Source organism: Ptychodera flava, chromosome 17 (genome assembly GCF_041260155.1).
Source record: "Ptychodera flava strain L36383 chromosome 17, AS_Pfla_20210202, whole genome shotgun sequence".
Lineage (NCBI taxonomy): Eukaryota > Metazoa > Hemichordata > Enteropneusta > Ptychoderidae > Ptychodera > Ptychodera flava.
In genome coordinates this window covers 36,225,229-36,249,212 of record NC_091944.1, presented here as the reverse complement: position 1 = coordinate 36,249,212, position 23,984 = coordinate 36,225,229, and the positions used below count along the sequence as shown (strand labels likewise).

The window sequence follows — 23,984 nt, the reverse complement described above, 5'->3', positions numbered from 1 at the left end:
TGTATTATGGTGACTAATGCTGATTGGTGTGCGTCGTGTCGCAAATTGTGTCTGCGCATGATCGATACATATACGATATATATTAAGATCTGAAAGATATTATACAGACAGAGTGATCTGTATGATCGGCACGAATGTATGCATGTCCGAATGGAACGGAACAGTTTAAAGCCATTAGACTATACTTTGTTTAAAGTAGCATGAATACCTGAACCACCTCATAATATGGCAAAATCGTTCCCATTGGCGTCTTCAAATATGTCTGCGTTTAGCTCCAACAACACCAACAGGTCAGCCTTTGATACAACATACGTGGGAACACAAGTATCAGTAATCCAGAGAAGTATTGGCATCGCATTCCTTGTCCCAGTAATCTTTCTGGGTTTGATCGGCAATTCACTTGTGCTGGCATCCGTAGCAAAGTATCGTCATCTACGAACTTCTTCAAATATACTTGTTGTTGCCTTGGCGATTTCCGATATGTTTACGTCTACTTTGTTAACCAGTACCAATGTCGTTGCCTATGCGACCAACGGACAAATTTTCGCTTCTCCCAGTGATGGTAACGATGGGAACGCTTTATGTCAAATCTATGCGTTCTCTATGATGCAGAGTGGATCGTGTTCAACAGTATGTATGACGTTAATTGCCATTAACCGCTATCTGGTAATATGCAGAAAACAGTTAAGCCAGAAAATACTTACCACTCGAAGAACAATATTTCTTAGCTGTGGCGCTCATATTTACGGATTTTTCTTCGCAGCTGCACCAGTGCTGCGAATAGTCCCCGAATATCAGTTCAAAAAATCCGAGCTAATATGCCTCTTGGACGCAACCGGAACGAAAGGATTCAACTTCTTTATCGGCGGAATCGTACTAATTTTCGTAGTGCCATACACGACTATGATCTACTGCTATTTGAAGGTTTGGATGACACTTCGCAAAGCCAAGAGACAAACACAACCACAAAGTGTATCCGAGCGGAACATAACGAGACGTAACGTAGTTGTGACCCAGACTCTTTTCATCACATTTCTAACATACACCATTTGCATTACTCCGCACTATTGGTTTTACTTGATGGATCCAGAAAAGGGAGCTCCGTTCGGGTTTGCTTCTCTGTTTCTCGCCAACAGTTCTATGAATTCGATGATTTATGGCTGGAAGAACCCAAGCTTTCGCCGTTCCTATGGAAAGATCATTCGTTTGGCTTGCCATAGCCTATTTGGTCGGTGCATATGTAAGGCTGATACCAACACTCCGCCGACTGAAATTGTCGCAATATCATCTCAATCGAACACTTATGGTTCTCAGGACGTGTAGTCTCAAGATCTCTGTACCATTAAATTGACACTTTTTGGGACCTCTCCAGAAATACTATATGGGTAGACATTACGTGCCATACGTTGATAGGGCACTCATAGTTTTGAGGGGCAGGATACGTGCTAGTCTTATTTAACTAACCTCATGGTTGAGGTAACAATTGTATTTTCGGATTGTGACCGATAAAAAAAGTCAAAACGTGGATCACTATTCTGAACACAAAGCATCATAAATAATGCTGTCTTTGATGTTGCTAATACGCTGTATGATGCTGTTTTTCGTTAAGGCCAATTCTAACTAGTTTCCACCAACAGCATTTTCCAAATATCCCTACACTATAAATAACTGATCATTACACACGCTACATTTTCCCATTTCGTTTAAATTGCAATGAGATTAGACATTAGCAAAACCCATGTTCATTTTAGCTTGGTGCTGTGCCACACTGATTGTGAAGAGTTTCATTTACTAGATTTTACTTATGAAAATAGTGTGTTACAGATGAAAACATGTTAAAATATGTAAGATATCTCCCACTAGTTAGATTGTGACTGATGACTTGGAGTCTAGATTTTACGAACTGTCCGTAACAAAGAAGCATTACATGTGCAGGCAGTGTTGACAGAGCAAATTCTGAGCAGTTACACATGCTCCGAGAAGAAAGCAAAAGAAACAAAGAGGGGAAAACGGTAACAATGTGCACAACAATAATGCCCTGCAAGTAAAACAATTGCGGTGTTGTTTTATCATTTTACTAGTTTTGAAACACCTGACATCATTCCTTGGTATTTGCAAGAGATCCATACATCTTTCTTTCACGATTTTGACATTGTTGTGCGTACTGGTGCTTTGCTGTGCTGTTTTGTGTCTATGTTTATAACAATTTACTGCGTATTACGAGTTTTGACCCAGTGTTATTGGATTATGGATGGGTATGACTGTGATTATTTTTCATGTTGATTTTGCTGAAGAAGAACACCTTTAACCGAGCTTTTTCATGGATGTAACTATGCGTTATGTTATCATGATAGTCAGTATGGTTTCAATGCACTTCTCGTTCAAAATTGATGCATATTTTATCACGTGTCGGTAACTCATTGAACAAGTCCCCGAACGTATCATCCGGAATAAGCAATGTTTTTTGAAATAATTGGCGGTTGTCACTTCGAATGCTAGTGATCAAATTAGGCCTAAATTCACGATCACTAACCTCTGCGAAGAAACTGCTGAAAGGCGACTCCCGTTCATACGTAAATATACTGACGCTATTCAACTTGATAGATAGTCGTTCCGCCCGGACTGTACAAAAGTTTCATTTGAAGTCCCGCCGACGCGAAAAGTCGAGAGATTAACCAATGGCTCCAAAATAATTGCAATGCGGAAGTCTATATTTGCCACAATTGCCAAAAAATAGTAAAAATTAAAAAACAAATTTCCAAATTAGCTAAGTTAGACGCGGCGATTCCGATGAACAATTTCTTTATTCTTTATTTGCCTGGCCTCATGCAACGCATGAACCATCGTCCGCTCGCACGGGTCCGTTACTTTCCATTAAGCATCCAGCTGCCCGGACAAGAGACCTTGGAAAGCGAAGATGCGTATGAACATATTGTCAATTCGTTCCATGATTTCAGTGTATAAAGGCAAGCATTATCAAAATTGGTTTGGAAAGCTGTTGTCATTGGAAACTTGTGATTATGTTTACAATTCGTATTTATTCTGTCGTTAAATCTCAAAAAGCAGCCCTACCAATCAAACTAGTTCTACGCTTACTGTTTAATCCAACAGCAGTAATATCGCACGTATAGCTTCCGTTTGATCTTAGTGCAGAACAACACGTTTGTGGATTGGAACTGTTTATCCTCACAATGCATCGCATAGTATCTTACTGTACCAATACAACTGCTGTGCCATTGGTGGTATCTGAGTGGCTTTTCTTTCCAGTGCCATGTAATTGACCTGACTACGAACGCCATAGGTTTTAAGATATCCAGGGATAATAACTTCAAAATATTAACATGTGCAAGACTGAACGATTGTATGATAATTACGTAACGATCGTAATAAAGTCAGTTTTCATATTTCTGTAAATATTTTGACAAGTGTGATCGATGCAAATCGCTACATCTTGTCAGTTCTATTACTTTTTCATATTTTATCTTATCGTTAATTAGTTTTGATCATAGAAAGAGAAGATCGTGTGAAAATTACAGAAAAACCTTGAAATATTGCTTTGAAAGCTCGTTGGTACTTTGTTGATGTATGAGACATGAATCCTGTGGCAGCTTCCATTAAATGGACTTGGAATCAGTTTTGTGAAAATAAAAGAACATCCAGGAAAATGTGTCATGTGTTTAAACATGTGACAAATGTTCTGGACGTGAACTTGAGAATAAATATTCTTTTGAAATGTGGCAGTTGGTTTGCAGCTTTGTTAACGAAATAAAGAATAACTGAATGTCTGTTGATGTCTAGTGCTTTTCAATGTATGAAGTCACTAAAAATAGCCTAAGAATAGCTTGTGCCGTTTTGTCTCGTTGAAAAATACTATATCTGGTAAATGATGGCCATGTGAAGATATTTACTATATTTAGTAAGTTCCTAAACTAATCAGGGAAACAAGTCACATGCGAGCTTGAAAATGGAAATATTAGACGGTCACTTTTTTCAACCGTTGTACCAGAACAGAAATTTCAAATTTTAAAAGAAAGATTTGCCCTCGAATGCTAATCTTCACAGACAAACCTGTTATCTTGTCGATAATGCAGTAACTGTGAACAATAAAAATGCTTAAAAGGTGATAACATCAAAACAATTTAAAATTCTTCCTTGTCTTCTAAATTAATATTAATTATGCCTAAAATGTCAATGTTTATGAAAAACTGCCTTTGTTTTAGTTTAGAGAGATATCTTTAGTTACTCATCAGTAATTGCTCTATCATAATATCAATCAATATTCATATTAATTGATACATTATTAGATAAGGTTACTATGGATTATATATATATATATATATATATATATATATATATATATATATATATATATATGTGTGTGTGTGTGTGTGTGTGTGTGTGTGTAGGTGTGTAGGTGTGTGTGTAGGTGTGTGTGTGTGTGTGTGTGTGTGTGTGTGTGTGACAGACGGAGAGACGGAAAGAAGAAACGAGACGGGGGGAGAGAGGCACAGGGAGAGAGACAGTCAGACAGACAGAAAGACAGACAGACAGACAGAGACAGAGAGAGTGTGGAATCTCACCGTGAGAAACCTGTAAGGACATCCGTGTACATATACTATCAATTCAATAAAATTTACCACATACATTTCTCACAGAGATATAAACGATACATCGACTGATTTAGATCAGATAACCATCTTAATGTCGTTTAATTATCCGTATCGTCTATTTATAGATGCCAGTAAATTATTAGTTTTTATCATTTCATGGTGATACACTTCGACCAGGAGAGTATGCTACCAGTGATTTCAAGGGTATGTGCCCCTAAATGTAGCAGAACATTTTCTGCAAAGTTCTCTTCCACGCTTTCTATTTTGAGACTCTTTAATTTTGTTGTGCCGAGTAACTATCATTTACATAAGCATAATTATAAGTACGCACAGAACTATTTCATTGCGATCTTACAATCTTATTGTAGATGTGTCGTGCTTTAGTTTCCAACCATCTTTTCAGTGGAAAAATACGTCATTAGTGATACAAGTAATGGATTGATGCCATGACATTTTAAAGTAAAGGCTTTGAAGGAACAAAAACGTTCAGTGTCAACAACTCGGGGGCGAGAGTTGTGAAGATGTGTCTTTTCATGCATTTGTCATCTTTTTTGCTGCATGCAAGCGTATAGGCCTATGTCGTTTAATTATCCGTATCGTCTATTTATATATGCCAGTAAATTATTAGTTTTTATCATTTCATGGTGATACACTTCGACCAGGAGAGTATGCTACCAGTGATTTCAAGGGTATGTGCCCCTAAATGTAGCAGAACATTTTCTGCAAAGTTCTCTTCACGCTTTCTATTTTGAGACTCTTTAATTTTGTTGTGCCGAGTAACTATCATTTACATAAGCATAATTATAAGTACGCACAGAACTATTTCATTGCGATCTTACAATCTTATTGTAGATGTGTCGTGCTTTAGTTTCCAACCATCTTTTCAGTGGAAAAATACGTCATTAGTGATACAAGTAATGGATTGATGCCATGACATTTTAAAGTAAAGGCTTTGAAGGAACAAAAACGTTCAGTGTCAACAACTCGGGGGCGAGAGTTGTGAAGATGTGTCTTTTCATGCATTTGTCATCTTTTTTGCTGCATGCAAGCGTATAGGCCTACTTTCATTTTGACGTGTGTGGTAAACTATAGCTTCTGCATGGATTTAATGTAAGATGTGCATAATGTGTGCTAAGAAATTAATGTACAGCACCTGTGGCAGACCTGTCATAGACAAATCCTGTAACAGGTCTGCCAATCTTTAAATGTCATGTAAAACAATTCATCCTGAGTTTTATTCAGGTCAATTCAATCACTGTACTTAAACTAGTGTGTTTCAATGAAATTGTCTGAAATGGTACAAATCACTCGTGTCTGACAGAATCAAATTCATTTTTACATAAGTACATGTACGTAGAATGGACAAGGAAAGTGATTCATCAAGCAGTCCTCAATTGCTTTGTGAAATCATTGTTAACATAGATTTCCATCAATAACACATATAAAATGCATAGAAACTTAAATTTGGTCAATTTAGTAATTGTTTAATTTAAGACAAAATTTTGAATTCATAGTTCCATTTTGCTGTTTTGGAAAAGTCCTCATATTTCAAGATGTCAAATATAATCACCGTAGACTCAAAAAAAGATTGTAGCTGATGCATGCATCATGGGTCAAAGGGTGGATCTCAGTAGTTTTAACCCGGCTGCCTATAGAGGGCGCTCGACAGCCACCTGTTGATCACCGTTATAGGCGCTATATAGGCTGTTGATATTGGAATTCAACTAGGTTGATATATGGCGTAAAGCTGAAGGTCGCATTGGCCAAAAGTGCACTGAGAACCTTACCCTCACAGCATTCTTCATCATTTGCTTAAATTCAACAAGAATTGTCAGTAACTTAGAGGCCAGGCTCTCTGAACTGAGCTTTGATCCGTGTGGAGTCTCTCCCATGGCAATGGCGTATTTTAAGTCAAGTTGAAGACGAAACCAAGGCTTCCTCTACTACACATGTTATGTGCCAGGGAAATTGAGCAAATATATGTTCTTACTTTGTGAAATAAAATATTTTGAATGTTTGAAATTCAGTTATTCGTGTCTATATTTCACGGTATAATATTCTAATGTGAGTAAACTTAACGATATTGCTGCATTACTTCCTATAATTGTTGATCTAGACTCGCAGATGATTTTCCTTTTAACTTCGTCACATACATGTAGACCTACGTTTATTCACTGTAAGGGGGCCTTCAGTAATGATAGGGAGTGGGCCGGGGGATGTAGGATACACTTTACTGTAAAATGTGACCCTCCCCTATCCTCGTGTCTAATGTGTGACCCCCCGTCCAACATTCTAAAACTAATGACCCGCTCTCCAACCCTTGCAGTATTCACCCAAAAATGTCTGAAACACCATAAGCTAACTATAAAAATCAGTTTAAACGTCATTAGAAACAAAATTAAACAGTATCTGCCGATACTATTATTGGCTCTTGGCTTAAAAAAGGCTGAACCTGTGCTAGGCTTTTGATTTATTTTTAAGACTACACAATTTCTATAGAAAATGGCAAAAACCAAACCAAATGTAATATTTGGAGGTTTAAGTAGCCATATACTCTCGCCTTATCCCCTGGAAGTTAGGGACCTTCTCAGATTGTCGCATAAGTTCAAGAAACAAAATTCCTTCTTTTGGATCAAAACCCCGTCCCCTTAACTAAAGCTCAAAAGTGCACATTGTTGATGTCTGCCTGAGAGTACAAATTAGCATTTTGCTATAGCTACTGAATAATATTGCCACATTGAAATGTCAAGTAATAGATATAATTTGAGCACTAACGAGGCGTTTTACCGCATAGAAATATCATTTTCTTTTACATCCCTTTAAAGTTTTTGCATCTCATGACTTTCCTTTTCTTCTTGTTCCTTTTTCTTCTCAATAATCAGTTACATATTTCTTCAGCTTCCTTTGCTTCTCTTTGTTTTTTTTAGTTGTTGACAAGTTGCCCTGGTGTAAAAACATGTAGGCTTCCGCAAACTTTTCGTACTACAGTCATTATGAAGAATTGAAGAATTGCTTTGAGCCAGCAACTGGTTTACCAAAGAGAGTCATTTATCCTGCTATATAGGGTGTTTTTTTCAAAATTTTCACTGAGAATTATGAGTCTTGTGAAGACTGCAGTATTCAGTGTTGTAGTGTCAACACAGTGAGAGTGAAATGACAAGATGTGGCTAGAGCAAGCATATGCATATAGCACATTTATTAATGATACTTTTTAGTCGGCCAGACGGTGTCCGTGGGAACTTATAGGTTTGGTCATGTCCGTCTGTGCGTGCGTCTGTCCGTTCATGCAGATATCTCAGAGATGCCTAGAGCGATTTCATTCAAACTTGGTACAAGGATTACTCCTTATGTCATACATATATGCACGTCGATTTTTTTGGTGATCTGATCTAATATGGCCGTGTGACGGACATTTTAGTAAAAAAGTGGGGACTATGTCACTGACAATGACATTTTGAAAAAGAGCTGTATTTTGAGAGTGACTGCACTAAATTCGATGAAACTTTGTAAAGGTGTTTGTTATACAGAGCTGTGATAGCACAAAGTCAGTATTGCATCAATTAATTGCCAATTTGCATATTTGATGAAATTTTGTAATTAGGGTATTAATCTAGAAATACTGCAGCAAATTTGATGAAACTTGGTTCAGATCTTTAGCACACACTCTCATATTAGTGTACAAAGACATTTACTTAGCAGTGTCGTGGGAATTAATTGCTCATTTGCATATTTAATGAACTTTTCCAATTAGTTGGCTATCTCCAGAACCACTCCATTAAATTTGATGAAACATGGTACAGCTGTTGATCTCTCAGTACTTTAATACTGTGTGAAGACATTAAACAGTATCATGTCAATTAATTGCTTATTTGCATATTTTATGAACGTTCATAATTAGTGTCATATGCCTAGAAATGCTGCATCAAATTTGATGAAACGTGATACAGAAGTTGATCTTTTAGTGATGTAATGGTGTGCATAGATGTGTAGTAGTATCATGTCAATTAACTGCCGATTTGCATATTTAATGAATTCTCTTTATAATTAGGCTGACATGTCAAGAAATGGTTCATCAAATTTTATGAAACGTGGTACAGGTATTGAGCTCACATTGCTTTAACAGTTCAATGAAGAAATTAATCAGTGTCATTCAAATAAATTGATAATTTGCATATTTAGTGAACTTTCTTAATTAGTGGGCTATGTCCAGAAATACTGCATCAAATATGATGAAACTTGTTAAAGATGCTTATCTTTCAGTACTATAATACTGTGCAAAGACATTAAGTAGTATCATGTCAATTGATTGCTTATTTGCATATTTAATGAACTTTCATAATTAGTATGATATGGCTAGAAATGCTGTATCAAATTTGATGAAACGTGGTACAGATGTTGATCTTCCAGTAGTGTAATGGCATGCAAAGATAAGTAGTAGTATCATTCCAGTTATAAAGTGCTGGTTGCATATCTAATGAAATTTCGTAATTTGGCTGATGTGGCGAGAAACAGTTGATCAAATTTCATGAAACTTGGTACAGATGTTGAGCTCACATTGCTTTAACATTGAATAAAGACACTATGCAGTGTCATGACTCTATCCTCTCCAAGGACTTGTAATCAAAGTACCCATTACAAGTGGGGACTGTGTCATCAACGATGACTTGTTATCTTTATAAGTTGATGAATGAAATGTTTAGGTTACAATGTTAATGTTTTTGGGACCCGAACAAGTTGGAAACAGCTATTTGTAAAATTCATTGGCACATGTGCAGTTTTTGTTTATTTTTACTCTCGAAGAACTTGTGATCACAAAATAAAAGTGCGAAAGTGAAGTTCACTAATTGAATGGAGGTCAAATCCCCTCCCCCAGTAAACAAATGAATTTCGCTTTTTGAACTTATGCAACAATCTTAGATGGTCCCTTAATGTTATGTACATTTTTTGTAAACATTTTGCCAAACACTTGTTTTTGACATGCAAAATGCCATTGTCTTTAAAACCTGAAAGTTGTAACAATATCGATATATCAATATCGAGGTGAGACCAACTTAAAGTACAATTAAGCTTGTACCTATGATGATGTATTTATTTGCTCAGTGTCAAGATGGCAGCTTCTTGATGTCGCCCTATTACTGTATGACAACTAGTTCTCTAATGACGCAACTGAGTCGTTCAAATTAAAATTACAGTTTCAGCAAGTTTCTGTTATTGCTTTTGAGAAGGACGTTTGATTCATGGTTGATCAAAATGACTATTTCCTTAGCAGTGAAATTTCATGCGAAAAATTTGAGAAAATCAACCAGTGTTACCCTTAGCTTGAAGTTATTTGATTTGATGAGCAATTTTACACTGTAAATTTATCAGAGATTTATCACTTTCATCAAAGCAGAGCGAAGTTTTACATGATTTCAATAGTGAAGTAAAAACCTGAGGGAGCTTTCATAATTTTCTGCCAGCAGGGATTTCAGAAGAATTGATGGATGAGTTCTCTCAAAAACACCAAAACTAGAAGGAGGACAGGCGCAAAATTGTCAGGATTGAAAGAATAGAGAAGCTGTACATTAGTGATTGGCAAAACAGTGGTGATGAAATTACTTCCTTTGCAGTTAATTCACAACATATCTCAAAAGTGCTGCAAAGATTTTTCAGTAAAATTTACGCCAAATTAAATTGAATTCATGTCATGTGTGCTAGAGTACCGGTATTTATTGTCTGAGAATTTAACACCGTATTCTTATTGAAATTTGTAGTATCATTAGCTCATGTCTGTACCATGATCCATTCAAGTTCTGGGTATCAGTTATTGATTGTCTTGTTGGTGTTTGCTTCTATTCAGGGAGGATAAGGCTTGCATGCTTGTGACTTGCTTGCTCTCTCACCACTGACCCTTGGGGGCGCTCTCCACAAAACTTGTCTGTAATTTTAATGTTGAAACATGCCTAAATTGTTATTCAAAAGTTGTTCGACCTGAAGCTTCCAGTTGTTATTGATGACATTTTGCACTATTCTGAATAGTTTGTATTCTGTCAATGTCCTCAAAAAATGAAAAATGTACATACAGCTTCATGAACATTTGACACCGACCTATACCCAATGTATTGTCAATGGGAGAATGATATCAAATAAGTGATCTCCCAAATAAATTGTTATTTAAAGCGTCATTATAGGGGACAGTTTATATGTACAATAGAGGAGTTGGATAAGTAGAAATCATGACAACTTAAATCAATGTGGCTGCTTGGATCATCAATACATTGCTTATTATACCCTTAAACTTGCGCCCGAAGGGCGCACCGAAAATGGAAAAATGAAAATGACAAAATGGAAATGACAGAAAATGAAATTGCCAGGAGATGTTTTCTTTTTTCAGTATTCCATATTCTTTAATACGTGCACATGCAATTTCAGCTTTGATGCATAAAAAAAGGTGACCCTCCCCCATAGGCTTGCACAAAATTTTATGACCCTTCAAAAATGCTTGCGCGAAAAATGGCGACCCACCCCCAAAAAACACCGGCCCACCCCCCTGTAATTTGTGTCCAGTCCCTAACGCACCATAAATTTTCCATGTTTCTATAAACAAACGTGGCGGGGGAAATAAGATGAGGATACCGCGACATTGGCACTATAGGCATTATCGGATAATATTATCTAAGTTATCTAAGTTAGAGTCTAATATTAGACGAGAGGGGAAGGGGCAGATGTCCGGCATGCTGTTTTATCGGATAATATCCGATAAAATTGATAATATCGTCTAAAATCTAAGTTAGAGTCTAACATTAGACAAGTATGGAAGGGGCAGATGCTATAAAACTGCATGTCGAGCATCTGCCTCTTTCCCACTCGTCTAATATTAGACTCTAACTTAGATTTTCGACTATATCATTGATTTGATCGGATATTATCCGATAAAACAGCATGTCGGGCATCTGCCTCTTCTCCACTAATCTAATATTAGACTCTGACTTTGTGTAAGTGTCTAATATTAGACGACTGAGGTATTGCTGATGCCCGACATGCTGTTTTATCTGATAGTATCCGATAAAATCGATAATATCGTCTAAAATCTAAGTTAGAGTCTAATATTAGATGCAGGTTGGTGGAAAATTCTAAAAACACTGTTTTATCGGATAATTTCGATAATATTATCCCTATTAGATCCTTTTGGTCTCATATTCCTGGAACTCTCTAACTTAGACATTTTAGACGATATTATACAATAATAAAGAAAAAGCATATGTCGCGCCTTCATGAATAAGATGATGTCAAGAAAGTATATCGCACCTCGATTAATTTTTAACTTTGAGAATTGTTCTGCGCCTTGCTCCGCAGTGTGTCAAAGGTCAAAAGCGAACTTCCGGTTAACTCTACTTGTTTCGCTCGCGCGACGTCGCCGACTTTGTGAAATTGTTTGTCGTTTTGTTTATCGGAACGAAAACTCTTCATGAAATATCGTTAACGGTGAAATTTTGGGAAGGAAAATATTGCGATACACAATGCCTCCAAAATTTCGGAGTAGAAAAGGACGTTTTATGACGAAAGAACAGTATTATCAGAACAGACGACAACATGTTGCAGATGCTGCTGAACAAGTTTACCGTGAACACTCGTACTTTGTGTCGGACTCAAGTTTGTCTCGATCTCCGGTTGAAAGGGAGTCGGTTTGATGACGGAAGTGAGTGCGTTGTAGCCAAAACAGTAGAAGTTTCAACGTACAATGATGACCAGTCTGACGACGAAGTCTTTTCAGACTGTATTTTTGCCGAGTAGAACTCGATGTATTGGCGAAAGGCCTTGACCACTGTTTTGAGTGTAGTCCACCGTTATCACTGAGTTTTTGTCTGGGAGATAGGAAGTTCATGCTTGGCTGCATGTTGTATGTGAAATGCGACAACCCTGCCTGCAAAGCTGTTAATTACGTTCGCCTTGGGAAACGACATAGGGATCCATCATCGAAAAGCTTCATTTGGGATGTCAATACAAAACTTGCTACTGGTAAGATTGATTGATCGATAAATATTTATAACTCCAATAGCTGCATCTTTTTCTCCTTTCTGATTACCGCAAACAGACATTCAATCTTCAAAAATATTGCGTGGATTTCTTTTTAATTAAGTCATTTTACCTCAGAAAATGTTACTGTTTCACAGGCAAAGAGTGCTTCACAAAAACAAGCACCTGCATGTGTACACATTACTGGCAGTGGCAATATTTGGTTTGCAAGCCGAAAATTATAAATTTACTTATTCAAATCTAAGTTGTATGTCATAAATGATGCTTTGAGACTTTATTTGGCCACAATTTTTGGAATGCCATTGTCCAGTTTGCTTTTGATTATTTAAAAATCTAGGTATCAAAAAGTAATGTGAAAAGATACAGTTAATGGGGCTTTAAATTTGATTCAACTGTACTTTTTATATGCTATCTCGTTATTTTGTTCCTTTTAATGGTATTGAACGAGAACCAGTCTGAAAAAAATGATGAAATATTTCAAATAAAGAGAAACACTTCAGAATTAACTCTTTGAGCCCCAATCTGATGAAACAGTCGCCTTACGTCATATGTCTCCAGAAGGTCAGAATACAGGGTTAAAGGGACAAAGTCGCTCATATTTGACATTATTTTGGTTATTTTAGATTCATGTGGTGGATCATTTAGGTTATTCTGCTCACTAAAACATGCTCAATCACCACTTGTTACAATTCAAATCTCATCCTGTATATGACCATAACAGATTAATTCTACTAACAGTAAACATATAATATTGTACACACCAAAATTAAGTGATGGAAGTAAGCATGCATATGTCCATGTCCAGGGTGTGAGTCAAGCTGTAACAACTATAGATTTAGCACATCTCACAGGGCAAAAAAATAATGATCTGTTACGAGGAACTAAAATCAACAAAATAATGTCAGAAATGTGCAACTTTGTGACTTTAATTGCAAAATCATGATAAATAAGGAAAATGACAATTATGGAATGCAGAAAAGTAAGATACCATACTTTAACTAATTCCCAATTCAATACAAAATCATGGTAAAATTTCGGCAGCAATATCATCCCTCAGTGATTGGTTAATTTGTACATATGAATAATGATAAAAGAAACTGAGAAAGTAAAAAGGATTGGGATACAAACATGAAAGCCAGAAATAAAAATGACTGTTTTCAAAAGATATGTGGTACTGTAGATACTAGTTATTTAATGTAGACAGAGCATTAACTAGAGTCTCTTTGTTTTTTAGTGATGTTGCATGCAGGTGTTGGTGAACGTCAAACAAATAAATTCCTGACAACATTGAATATCAAGCAAGTACACAGCAGGTCACTTAAAAAACAGGAACGGGAAGTTGGAAGGAACGCGGAGAGGATTGCCAAGGAGAGTGTGAAGAGAGCTTTGTTTGCCGAAAAAGAAGCTGCCAGGTAAAATAACATATTTATCTATGCAAATTTTTTTTTAAAAATCACAATGGTTTTTTGTGTTTTGTCTGCATGTCCATTCAGTTTCTTCTTCTAGTCCTTGCAACAAATTAAGGACCAAAGATACCTTTTTGGAAGGTTTCAGAATCACGTTTCTCTGTCAATAAGAGAAATGTTAAACCCCCAAAAGTATATATTTTCTGAAAACCCTGATATAGGGAAACCTGATCATGTATCATATACACTACACTTTTATTATTTACATACAGGTCATGTGACAAGCTTTTTGATGAACCTTCCAAAAATCAGTTTTTCAATGATTTTGCAAAACAATCCCCCATGAAGCAACACACCCTGTACTAGCCTTGAAAAATAGCCTGGTAGCTGCTCTGCGGCTCACACCTCTGTGTAACACTGGTGTGGGAAATTCTTCCCTGCTACATAGATATGAACCACATAGCTGCTTCAGGGATATGCTCCGTTTCCTTGTACTAGGCTGCTGGCACATCCTAGTACAATGTTCATGTACTAGGATGTGAGCAGCCTAGTACTGGAATGTTGGATGTATGCTTAGTCTTTGCTATAAGCCATAAACTATATTCATATTGTTTTGTCATGTTCGGTGAGTCAACAATGTATATTACTTCGTTTCTTAGTAAAGAAGATTCCAATGTGATAACTGCATCAGTTGATGGGGCGTGGCAGAAATGAGGCAGTGGAAAGTGTTATAATAGTCTGTCAGGTTAGTAATAAAGCCAAAGTAATTACATTTTTTGTTTTGCATCCACTTAAATTCTGAAAGGTACATAGGTAAGTGGTCAAAAAACATGTACACAAAATTTAACACACAAGTGATTTGCCCTTTCCTTTTGCAACTTTACATATCACTGGCAGTAAACTCCGGCAAAACTTGTAGATGTTATACTGTTTTAATATGTCGCAATGTGATTCAATAATACTTATGTGACTTTGTCAGAATTTAAAAGTCATGACTTTGATAGGGACAAAACATCACCAATAATACTAATTTTTGCTGCAAAATTGTGTGTTAAATTAAAATCTCTGGAATCCATGTGTGGATGCAAAACTAAAAATGTAACTCTTTTGGCCCAACGTCTCATAAAAACTGTCAATATTATATATTATAGCCCAAACATGGGGCTATGTGCCTGAGGGTAGGTGACCATTTGCCAGACGTAAGGAGGGCAAATGGTCTCCTGCCCCGAGGTACATAGTCCCTTGTTTGGGCTATAATGTTTTTATTACATGCCTCTCTTACTCAGTTTGCACCAAAAATATTTACGTTTATTGGCAAATTATAGTCAAATGCTTTATTTTCATTTTAGATGAAAAACTGTTAGAAATAGAACGATTTTCATCATCGAATGACGCATTGATACATTTAACTACTGTTATGCGGTTGATTGATATTTTTATGCGAAATTTTCCAAAAACCTGATTTTCTGTGCAAAACATGAAATTTCAAGACTTTTACATCCAAAAGTTTTCAAGTTGAAAATAGTTCTGGTTCACTTTCAGTCCAGTGATGACTATACGGCCCGCGACGTCATCGGCGAGTTACCATTGAAACCTATGGAGTGCTCGACGTTCGATATACGAGGCATGTAATAAATAAAATCAAATTTTATTTTTCCATTTTAGTGTGTCTCAAAGCAGTGTATTTACCATTAATAGGGATGTTCATCTCTATTTTTACAGTTGAATAACCAATCAAAAATTCAAATCACAGTGATAATAACCTGTCAATTACTAAGTAGTTCATTCATTTTATTGTGTGAATATTTGCAAGCAGTTTTATCTAATACTTACCATTATTTGTAATTATCAGTAAATTTATAAGGTAAATTGTCAGATTAATTTATAAGCTAATTGTTGTGCTGTTATTCTTCATCATAGGACACGCAACCATGATAGGGTTAAAGACAGGAAAATGTATAGGCTACAGTGTGAGGTGCAAAAGTTGTAGAATATGTAAGGAAGCTGCCAGGAAAGGAAAGAGTGTTAGAAAACATGACTGCAGGAAAAATTGGAGAGGTTCATCCAAAGCCATGGAACCTAGCATAATAGTTGAAATGTTAAAAGAAGCAAAAGCAAATGGTGTTGAAGTTGGAACAATAATGGGGATGATGACTCTACAACTATAGTGAAAATCAGATCCGAAGTTAACAAAGAAATTAAAAAACTCAGTGACATAAACCATGTAAAAAGAAATGTGAGGAACGAGCAGTATGCTATGAAACAAGACCATAAAGAACTTAGTACTACTGTGATAAACTATCTAGTGAAGTGTTTCAGTTATGTTGCTGAACAGAACAAGGGTGATCCAGACAAGTTAAGCGTAGCGCTAGGCAACATAACAGCTCATGCCTGTGGAGACCATGATGGTTGTTCTTCCAAATGGTGTGGCTTCAAGCACAATCCAGTCAGCTATAGACACAAAACATTGCCATTTGGTAGGGATCTGCAGGGCAATACTCTCAGAAAGGATCTCAAGAACCTGTTCCAGAAATATGCAAGAAACAGTGTCAAACTTGCACATTTAGGCACCAGCCAGGCAAATGAGAGTATGAACCATAGCCAGCGTGCGATATACACGCTAACCCGATGGCCCGAGACCAGCTATTTTCATGCTGGACCAGTAAATCCTGAAAGATGTCCTGCAGTTTCTAAAGACGCGGGCCAGTAACTTTCACTATATGGAAAGAAGTTTACCCAAACGTTTTGCTTAGCTAAATACCAGACAAAATTATTCAGAGATAAAACTGAACAGACTGATCGGTAATGCATCCAGGCGAAAGACCTTACCTCACCTTTTCTCGCGAGAGTAGTGGCGCTATTCAATATGCTACCCATTTGTTAAGCATGTATCTCCTTGTGGTCATAAAAGAGTTATTGTTTATTGTATGTCGAGGTAAAATGGATTTCCATGACACCGCGACATTGCACTTTTATATGACATCCAACATTTACAGCTTCTGGACAACATATTATCGAAATTAGAATTGTTTGGTCAGATATGAGAGTTGGGGAAATCTCCAATATAGGATATTTACCGACAGTTTAAGGCAAGTCTAGGCTCGTATAATTTAAGTTACTAGAGTCGGACTACAGAAATCGGGCTTGGCCAGACAGCGGGGCCAGATCTGTAAGGTATAGTGAAATCCCCGATAAACATCTAATATTTACCCACAATCTGACAAGTATGGTATCGTCTAGTATCGAAGTAAGAGTCGGATTGAGGAAGTCGGGGCCTGTCAAGAGCTGTGAGGTGGTAAAATCTCTGATAGATATTGGATATTTATCCGCGATTTGAAAGTCAAGAATTTGACCAGAATCGATCTTAGAGTCCCGAAATCGCCGATAAACATCGAGACACAAGGCAAGTCATTCCAGTATCAATATTAGAGTCCCTATTTCCAATAAATATGAAGTAAATATCTGTGATTTCACAGATCCGGCGTGTCGAGACGCAAGGCAAAGTCATTATACAATGGTCTAGTATCGATTATTACAGTCGAAAAAATCGCCGATATGTATCAGCTTGAGGTAAAATATCGGCAATTTCGCAAACCTGGCGTGCCGCAACAGAAGGCAAGTCATTCTTGTGTCGTCTAATATCGATATTAGACCCGATATAGAGATTGTTATGTATGACAGAAATATTGTGGACGCCAAACTTCGAAACTAGACAGTAAAAGTCCGATATTTAAACATTGTGCAAAATCGCGCCTTCATTGTGATTTGACCTTGATGGCCATTTGCCTCGGTCGCCTGTAAAGATTACATTTTTGTGATTCGTCTTTGAACGTGGGTTTTGAAACTTCAGTATTTTTTCTCTTCATCAGTTGCCCAAATTTGTTGTATTCCCTTTCTTCGATTCGATGATAGTCATCTTCCCTCAAGGAGGAGAAACCAGAATCATTTTTGAAAGATTAGAGTAAACTGTTGTAGTGACTCGATTTGCGTGTGATCCTGTATTTGTGGTGCCAAAACTTATCCATCTCTGATCGGAGTTCTGGACGCTTAGCTTTTTGGTGTTGGGACATATTTCAACTTCAAGCCCACGCTTGTGCTCGTTTTCTCAATGTAATCATATTTGTTGTGAAAGGCTGTTTTAAGAAACACAAACGTATACATGTTTGTGTTTAACCTTTCACTGATTTCATATGTTTTTTGGCACTGAGACCAGTTGCCCAAACTTGGTTTTGATAGTCATCATCATTTGATTTCCTTTAAATGAATTAAAAGACACCACTTCAAACACAAAACAGTTTGATGTTAGGATGTTTGAAGTGGTGTCTTTTTATTTTTTTAATCAAATGTTCTAGGCCCCCTGAGAGCGGGTAAAAAATCTGCATTATATTTGGATTAGACCTGACGATCGGACCAGTTAATTTTCTTCAAGGCCAGTGATTTTTTAAAGTTGCTGGCCCACTTGGCCAGTAGTGATTTTGCGTGAGTTTCACACACTGACCATAGCATAGCATCCAAAGCACCAAAGACACACCATTATAGTGATTCTTAAAGTCTGGCTTTCAGGGTAGCTGCATCTGTAGCACAGAAAAATATAGGTGCAACATATATCTCAGATGTAAGTAGTGAGTGTAGTTGAACAAGTAATAATAACAGCATAAAAAGACATTTTAGTTGTCACAAATCTAAATTAATTAAAATGACTAGAAATTGTGAAAAAAAACCATTCTCTCATACTATACACAAGCAATCTAGACAAGATAATATAGTCAACAATGAAGTCACTCTGTTGCTGTTTTATGGTTGACTGACATATCTATCACTGATTGGTATACATGTACATGTACTCATGTTTGTGAATGCATTCCTGCAACTGAGTAACTGCCATTATTTTCCATGTGTGTCCAGGTTCATCGCAGTGTAAATCTTTCTCCGGGAGGATTTACAACATCATATGCTGTGAAACTTAACCAGGCACAGAAGCGACAGCAACAGGTTCAGAGTACTCGAGAGTTTAAGCGGAGAAGACTTGCATCAAAAGGAAAGCGACATAGTGCCCAGGCCAGTCAAGAAATAAGAGAAGGAGAAACATTCAAAAGTTGCATAAATCTGGAAACATCAAAACAGCATGATACTGTTGAAATTCCATCACCTATCACAGCACCAAGCCTAAATCCAGTGTCCAATGATAAAGAAGACCGTATTATCCTGTTTGATACAAAAACATCTGGTCTAGGTAAGTCACTTGATGAAATGGGAGAAATAGATGTGTGTCCTTGCTCTTTACCACAGCTTAATTTCTTCATAGCCCTACCGCAAACTTTTTACAAGTACAACAAAAATAGTGGTACAATAACCCTAGCATACTAGCATGGGTAACATTCTGTGCTATTGTTTTAGTATAGTTCTTATATGACAGTGTGGTGCTATCTGGGCTAGGCTGGCTTTGGGTTAATCTGGTATCCAACCAGTTTGAAATAGAGCTTTCATCTGTACTGAAACACAACTTACAGTGTTTACAGTTTTCATCATACAATCTGATATGACATCATGATTGTATATTCCATACATTCATAATGGAGTTTCCAAATAATCAAATCATTATGTACAGTGTCAAGTGTTTAATGGACTTTACTTGTGTATTCTCTCATTTAGATTTATACATTTGTGTATTTATTTTTATTCATAGGTGATGATGCTGCAATACTTCAACTCTCAGCTAATACCCTGACTGGTAGTGAGACATTTGATCGATACATTTTACCAGAAAATGTGTATATGAACAGACAGGCATCACAGATAACTGGTTTATCAATTGTTGTGAGAGATGGTAAAAAAGTTTTACTGCATAATGGGAAAAGTGTACCAACTGTCTCTTTTAATTAAAGTTGCAATATCACAGTTTCTTGATTGGTTGAATGCATTTAATTGCCGATGTGTACTTGTTGGTCACAATGCACACAAATTTGATGCAAAACATTTACTGAATGCCATCGGTAAGTGTGGATTATACACTGAATTTACAAATATTGTTACTGGCTTTGGGGATACTCTTCCTGTTTTTTGTTCCCTCCATCCCAATCTCAAGTTACACTCACAGACCAATCTGTATGAGCATTTCCCACAATCTAACTATTCAGCCCATAATGCACTGGATGATGTACAGACTCTAAAAAAATTACTCCATGCAACAAGTATTGCTGCTGATAATTTGTTATGTCACTCCTACACAGTTGAGTCTATACACACATATTACAGATATCTGCAAGCTAAAAAAAAGAGTACACTCTCTCATGCTTGTTCTCTGCACTCACCAAAGAAAGGTGATATCATGTTGCATGGCAAATAAGATGGCCAGTACAGGATTAGACTACTCCCATTTGGTACTAGCATATAAACGTAATGGTGTGGAAGGTTTGTCATGTTTACTGAAAGAGGAATTCTGAGGAAAACCACGTGTTACTTAAAACAAGAAGATATTAGATAGCCTTAGTAAACATTTCTCAGAAAAATCCCCATAAATTGTGTTACTATACTGTACTCTGCATATATTTAGTGACCAGGTAAACCTACTTTGACTCTTTTGTTTTGTTTGACCAGGTGGTTAAATAATTTAATATGTTTGTCAACCAGGTATACAATCCACATCTGCAGATTGCATTCATGCTGTCCCTGCTGTTGACTAGTTTGGATCCAATTCAGACTATCTGTAAATTTAATATGTTATTGTACTGTCATTGTAATATTGAAAACTATGGTTGTGATCCAGTGGACTTTCAAGTATTGTCAGGTAGTTGTGTGTATGTTTCAGTCATGAGTATTTCAGACTTGTGATCAGTATCATTTTGTGATGACAAATTGTTAAGATTATCTGAATATCAATGGGACATTCCTTTTTGTTACCGCATAAAGGTTACCTCAAAAATATAGTTTTTCTAGTCATTTTGAAATTTCTGGTTCTGATAGAATATGACCTACAGGTACTATTTGTGTTATAAAAAATTTGGGGTAATTCAGCTTATTTTTTTAAAGGTGTGCTCTCTGTTTGCCGTTATTATGGGCTGAGAGAAATTTCCTAATTCACTTTTTAAATGGATTTAAAGTTATTTTGTCTGTGTAGTCATGTTTTCTGGTCATTATGGAGTGGAACCCATCATGAAAGTCTAAATTTTACAGTGGTTAGTATTTTGTTTGCTTTATATCATCATGCTGTCCTTTCCAATGCTGATTTATATACTTAAATTTTGTAAAATTGTCACATTTTAAAATACTTTTACCATTTCCAGATATAAACGTATATCACTTTCAGAGTCTCCACAGGACTTTCTGCTCTGACTTGTCCTGTTTACTTTTTAATTCCAACTACTCTATTTAGTAGAATAGATGTGTTGCCAATCAGTAGAATACTGTAAAAAGCTGCAATTTTCACTTAGATTCTCACTATTTTGATGTTTTGAGTACATTCACTGGATTATATATTCACAGATCTGGCTTTGAAACAATGAATTAGTTATTGTAATTTCCCTGTGGTTTAATTTAGCTGATTTTATCCATCAGGAAAAGAAGAAAAATTAGAATCAAGTAAAATATTAATGATTTTATTGCATGTATTTACAAATACATTCCTGATTCCTATGTATTCATTGCCTATGTGTACGTTACTGGATTAGAATGTCCTTTTGGTGCAAGTCTTATGTTATGGACATTGTATGTGAAGTATTAATATATTCATCAGAACTGTGACTAAGTTATACTCAGCAGTTCTCTGTTGCATTAGAGTCAACGGTTACGGAAAACCCAATATTTTCATTTCTCAGTTGTACAGAATTGTACTTTTGTAGTCGCTTGACTTGTTTTATTGAAAGTCATTGGTCACATGGTTTCTCTCAACTTTTTTGAAATGTCTTGTAACTATTTTTCTTTTATTTTGTAAGTACCTCCATTATTATCATTAAATTGATATGAGGTCATATAAAATAACTTTGTGTGTTGTGCTTTTTGTGTATGTATGTAAGTATGTATGTATGTATGTATGTATTTACAACACCTTGGAATATATATATATATATATATATATATATATATATATATATATAGATAGATAGATAGATAGATAGATAGATAGATAGATAGATATATATATTCCAATGTTGGTTCCACAGTTGGTATTAGATATTACAATTCCTATAGTAAAAAACACAAATGAAACAATTGCCCAATCCCTTGTAGTATCCATGGTGATGCATTTGTTTTGAGCACAGTGCCTTTTAGTATAATGCACTTTGTGCAAAATTTATTTGAAAAAGTGTGATTTGAATGGATTTTGTCAAAAAATGAATCGTAATAAACCCCAGAACTAGGTATTCTTTGGTCAGGCATAAATGATTGGCTTGTATGACGGTATTTGGCCTCTAGAGGACGCTGTTGCCAGAAAGTTTGTGGCTGACGCAGTTTTCCGCCAGATATCTCTTTAGTTTCCATGGTGACCCCTCTTTTTTTTTCAAAAAATTACCGATATATTAAAAAACGTTTGAAGTTAAAAACAATTAAAAATGCAAAAAACATTTTTGCCTTTAAAAATAAAAGCAATTTATCGATTTATGATGGTCATAATTTTATTTTGAAACAAGAATCGATGTCATATGATTAGTTAATTGTTCAGTGTGGTGAAACGATTATATAATTTTCAACAAACATTTTTTTCTGATTTTCAAGAATAATAAAAAATGACAATAATCATTGAGATTTAAAAAAGGTAACAATAAAAGTAACACCCGCCGACGACATCAGATGGTAGGAACTAGGACATAGTATTACCATAGCTGCTTGTTCTGCAGTGATAAGTTTTACCATGGATAGTAGGCCCAAATGATCATGATGTACGCAAATATTGGCAGAAAATTAAAAACGGTGAGTTCGTACAGTAGATGATCGCAAATGCGTATTCATAAACAATACTTTTTGTCATGTACTGACAGTTGCATTGTTCATGTTGTTGCAAAATACATGAATGAATTGTTACAGATTTTCAGTCAGAAAGTTTAATTACTTTTGAGCTAATGTGAATGAAGTGAATCTGAAAACTTTTCAGTGTTATACATTTTCTTCCCCTTCTCTTTCTTTCTGAGCCAATGTCATTATTGTGAACACGGCTAATAAATAATCATAAACAATATAATCCGTTCTAAATTTATGAGTTTCAATAGAGCCGTGTCGATCTTAACTGATACCAATATTGTTAAGGGTAGCACACTATTGTTCAACTGTTTTACTATAGCATGAGCCTTCGATGACAACAGCCCCCTCGAGTCGTCAGATGTACTTGCCGAATGGACAAAGGAAATTGTCTTCGAAAGCTCATGCTACAGTAAAACACTTGATCAACAATGTGTTACCCTTAACAATATTGGTAAATTCATGAGCAAATACATAAAATTTACTTCAAGGGTTTGCCAATACAATGCAATGAGCAAATCCAGCATGGCTGAAAGTGGTTGTTCTTGACCGGGGGGGGGGGGGGGGGTTCGGGGGGGGGGGGGGTTCGGCAAGACTTTGACTGTCACGGTCACTCTGTAAACCGTCGTCCTGGAGTCCACTGATATGGATGTGATACAAACATTGTGAATGAAAATTTAAATGAGAAATGAAACAGCTGCACGAAAAATAGTGGCCCTCCTTCAATCGCACTGCCCCCCCTTACTTCTATCCAGGCCCTGAATACAATTGTATGTTGCAATTGATTAGGAATAGCTGCAGTAATTGTAACCTTCGTGACCTGGGCCGAGCGCCAGCTGCTCGACAGAAGTCCAAGCCGCACGGCCTGGCCCACCAAGGCTACAATAATTGCAGCTAGATTGCTAAATGCATTCGATCGTACGTTACTCAAGAACAAGTCTTCCTGTAATTCGTCCATGTTCTATCAAAATGTAGTACGAAAATACTGAATAGTTTTCTA

At 36.4% G+C, this 23,984-nt stretch overlaps 1 protein-coding gene across 3 annotated transcripts; it reads left to right on the top strand.

Moving 5' to 3' along the window:
- Positions 1-11,952: 11,952 nt before the first annotated feature.
- Positions 11,953-22,002, top strand: LOC139116190 (uncharacterized). Of its 3 annotated transcripts, XR_011548255.1 has the most exons (6): positions 11,953-12,608; positions 13,861-14,038; positions 14,692-14,777; positions 15,953-16,834; positions 18,938-19,265; positions 19,719-21,964. XR_011548255.1 is itself a non-coding variant. In XM_070678748.1 (5 exons), the coding sequence occupies exons 3-5, from the start codon at positions 14,727-14,729 to the stop codon at positions 19,913-19,915; spliced, it is 576 nt and encodes a 191-aa protein (XP_070534849.1). In that variant the 5' UTR covers positions 11,955-12,608; positions 13,861-14,038; positions 14,692-14,726; the 3' UTR covers positions 19,916-22,002. The 3 variants fall into 3 exon arrangements, 2 of the variants coding, with proteins under 2 accessions (XP_070534849.1, XP_070534850.1); XM_070678748.1 differs by lacking the exon at positions 15,953-16,834 and having other exon boundaries at positions 11,955-12,608; positions 19,719-22,002; XM_070678749.1 differs by lacking the exon at positions 15,953-16,834 and having other exon boundaries at positions 11,955-12,608; positions 13,876-14,038.
- The last annotated feature ends 1,982 nt before the right edge of the window (positions 22,003-23,984 follow it).

What these genes read in the sequence shown, in the direction of transcription:
- LOC139116190 (XM_070678748.1), top strand. Translation starts at nt 14,727, where the DNA reads ATGGGGCGTGGCAGAAATGAGGCAGTGGAAAGTGTTATAATAGTCTGT. An exon ending in GTGTTATAATAGTCTGTCAG is followed by an intron (nt 14,778 to 18,937) that starts GTTAGTAATAAA and finishes ATGTGTGTCCAG; the next exon opens with GTTCATCGCAGTGTAAATCT. An exon ending in TACAAAAACATCTGGTCTAG is followed by an intron (nt 19,266 to 19,718) that starts GTAAGTCACTTG and finishes TTTTATTCATAG; the next exon opens with GTGATGATGCTGCAATACTT.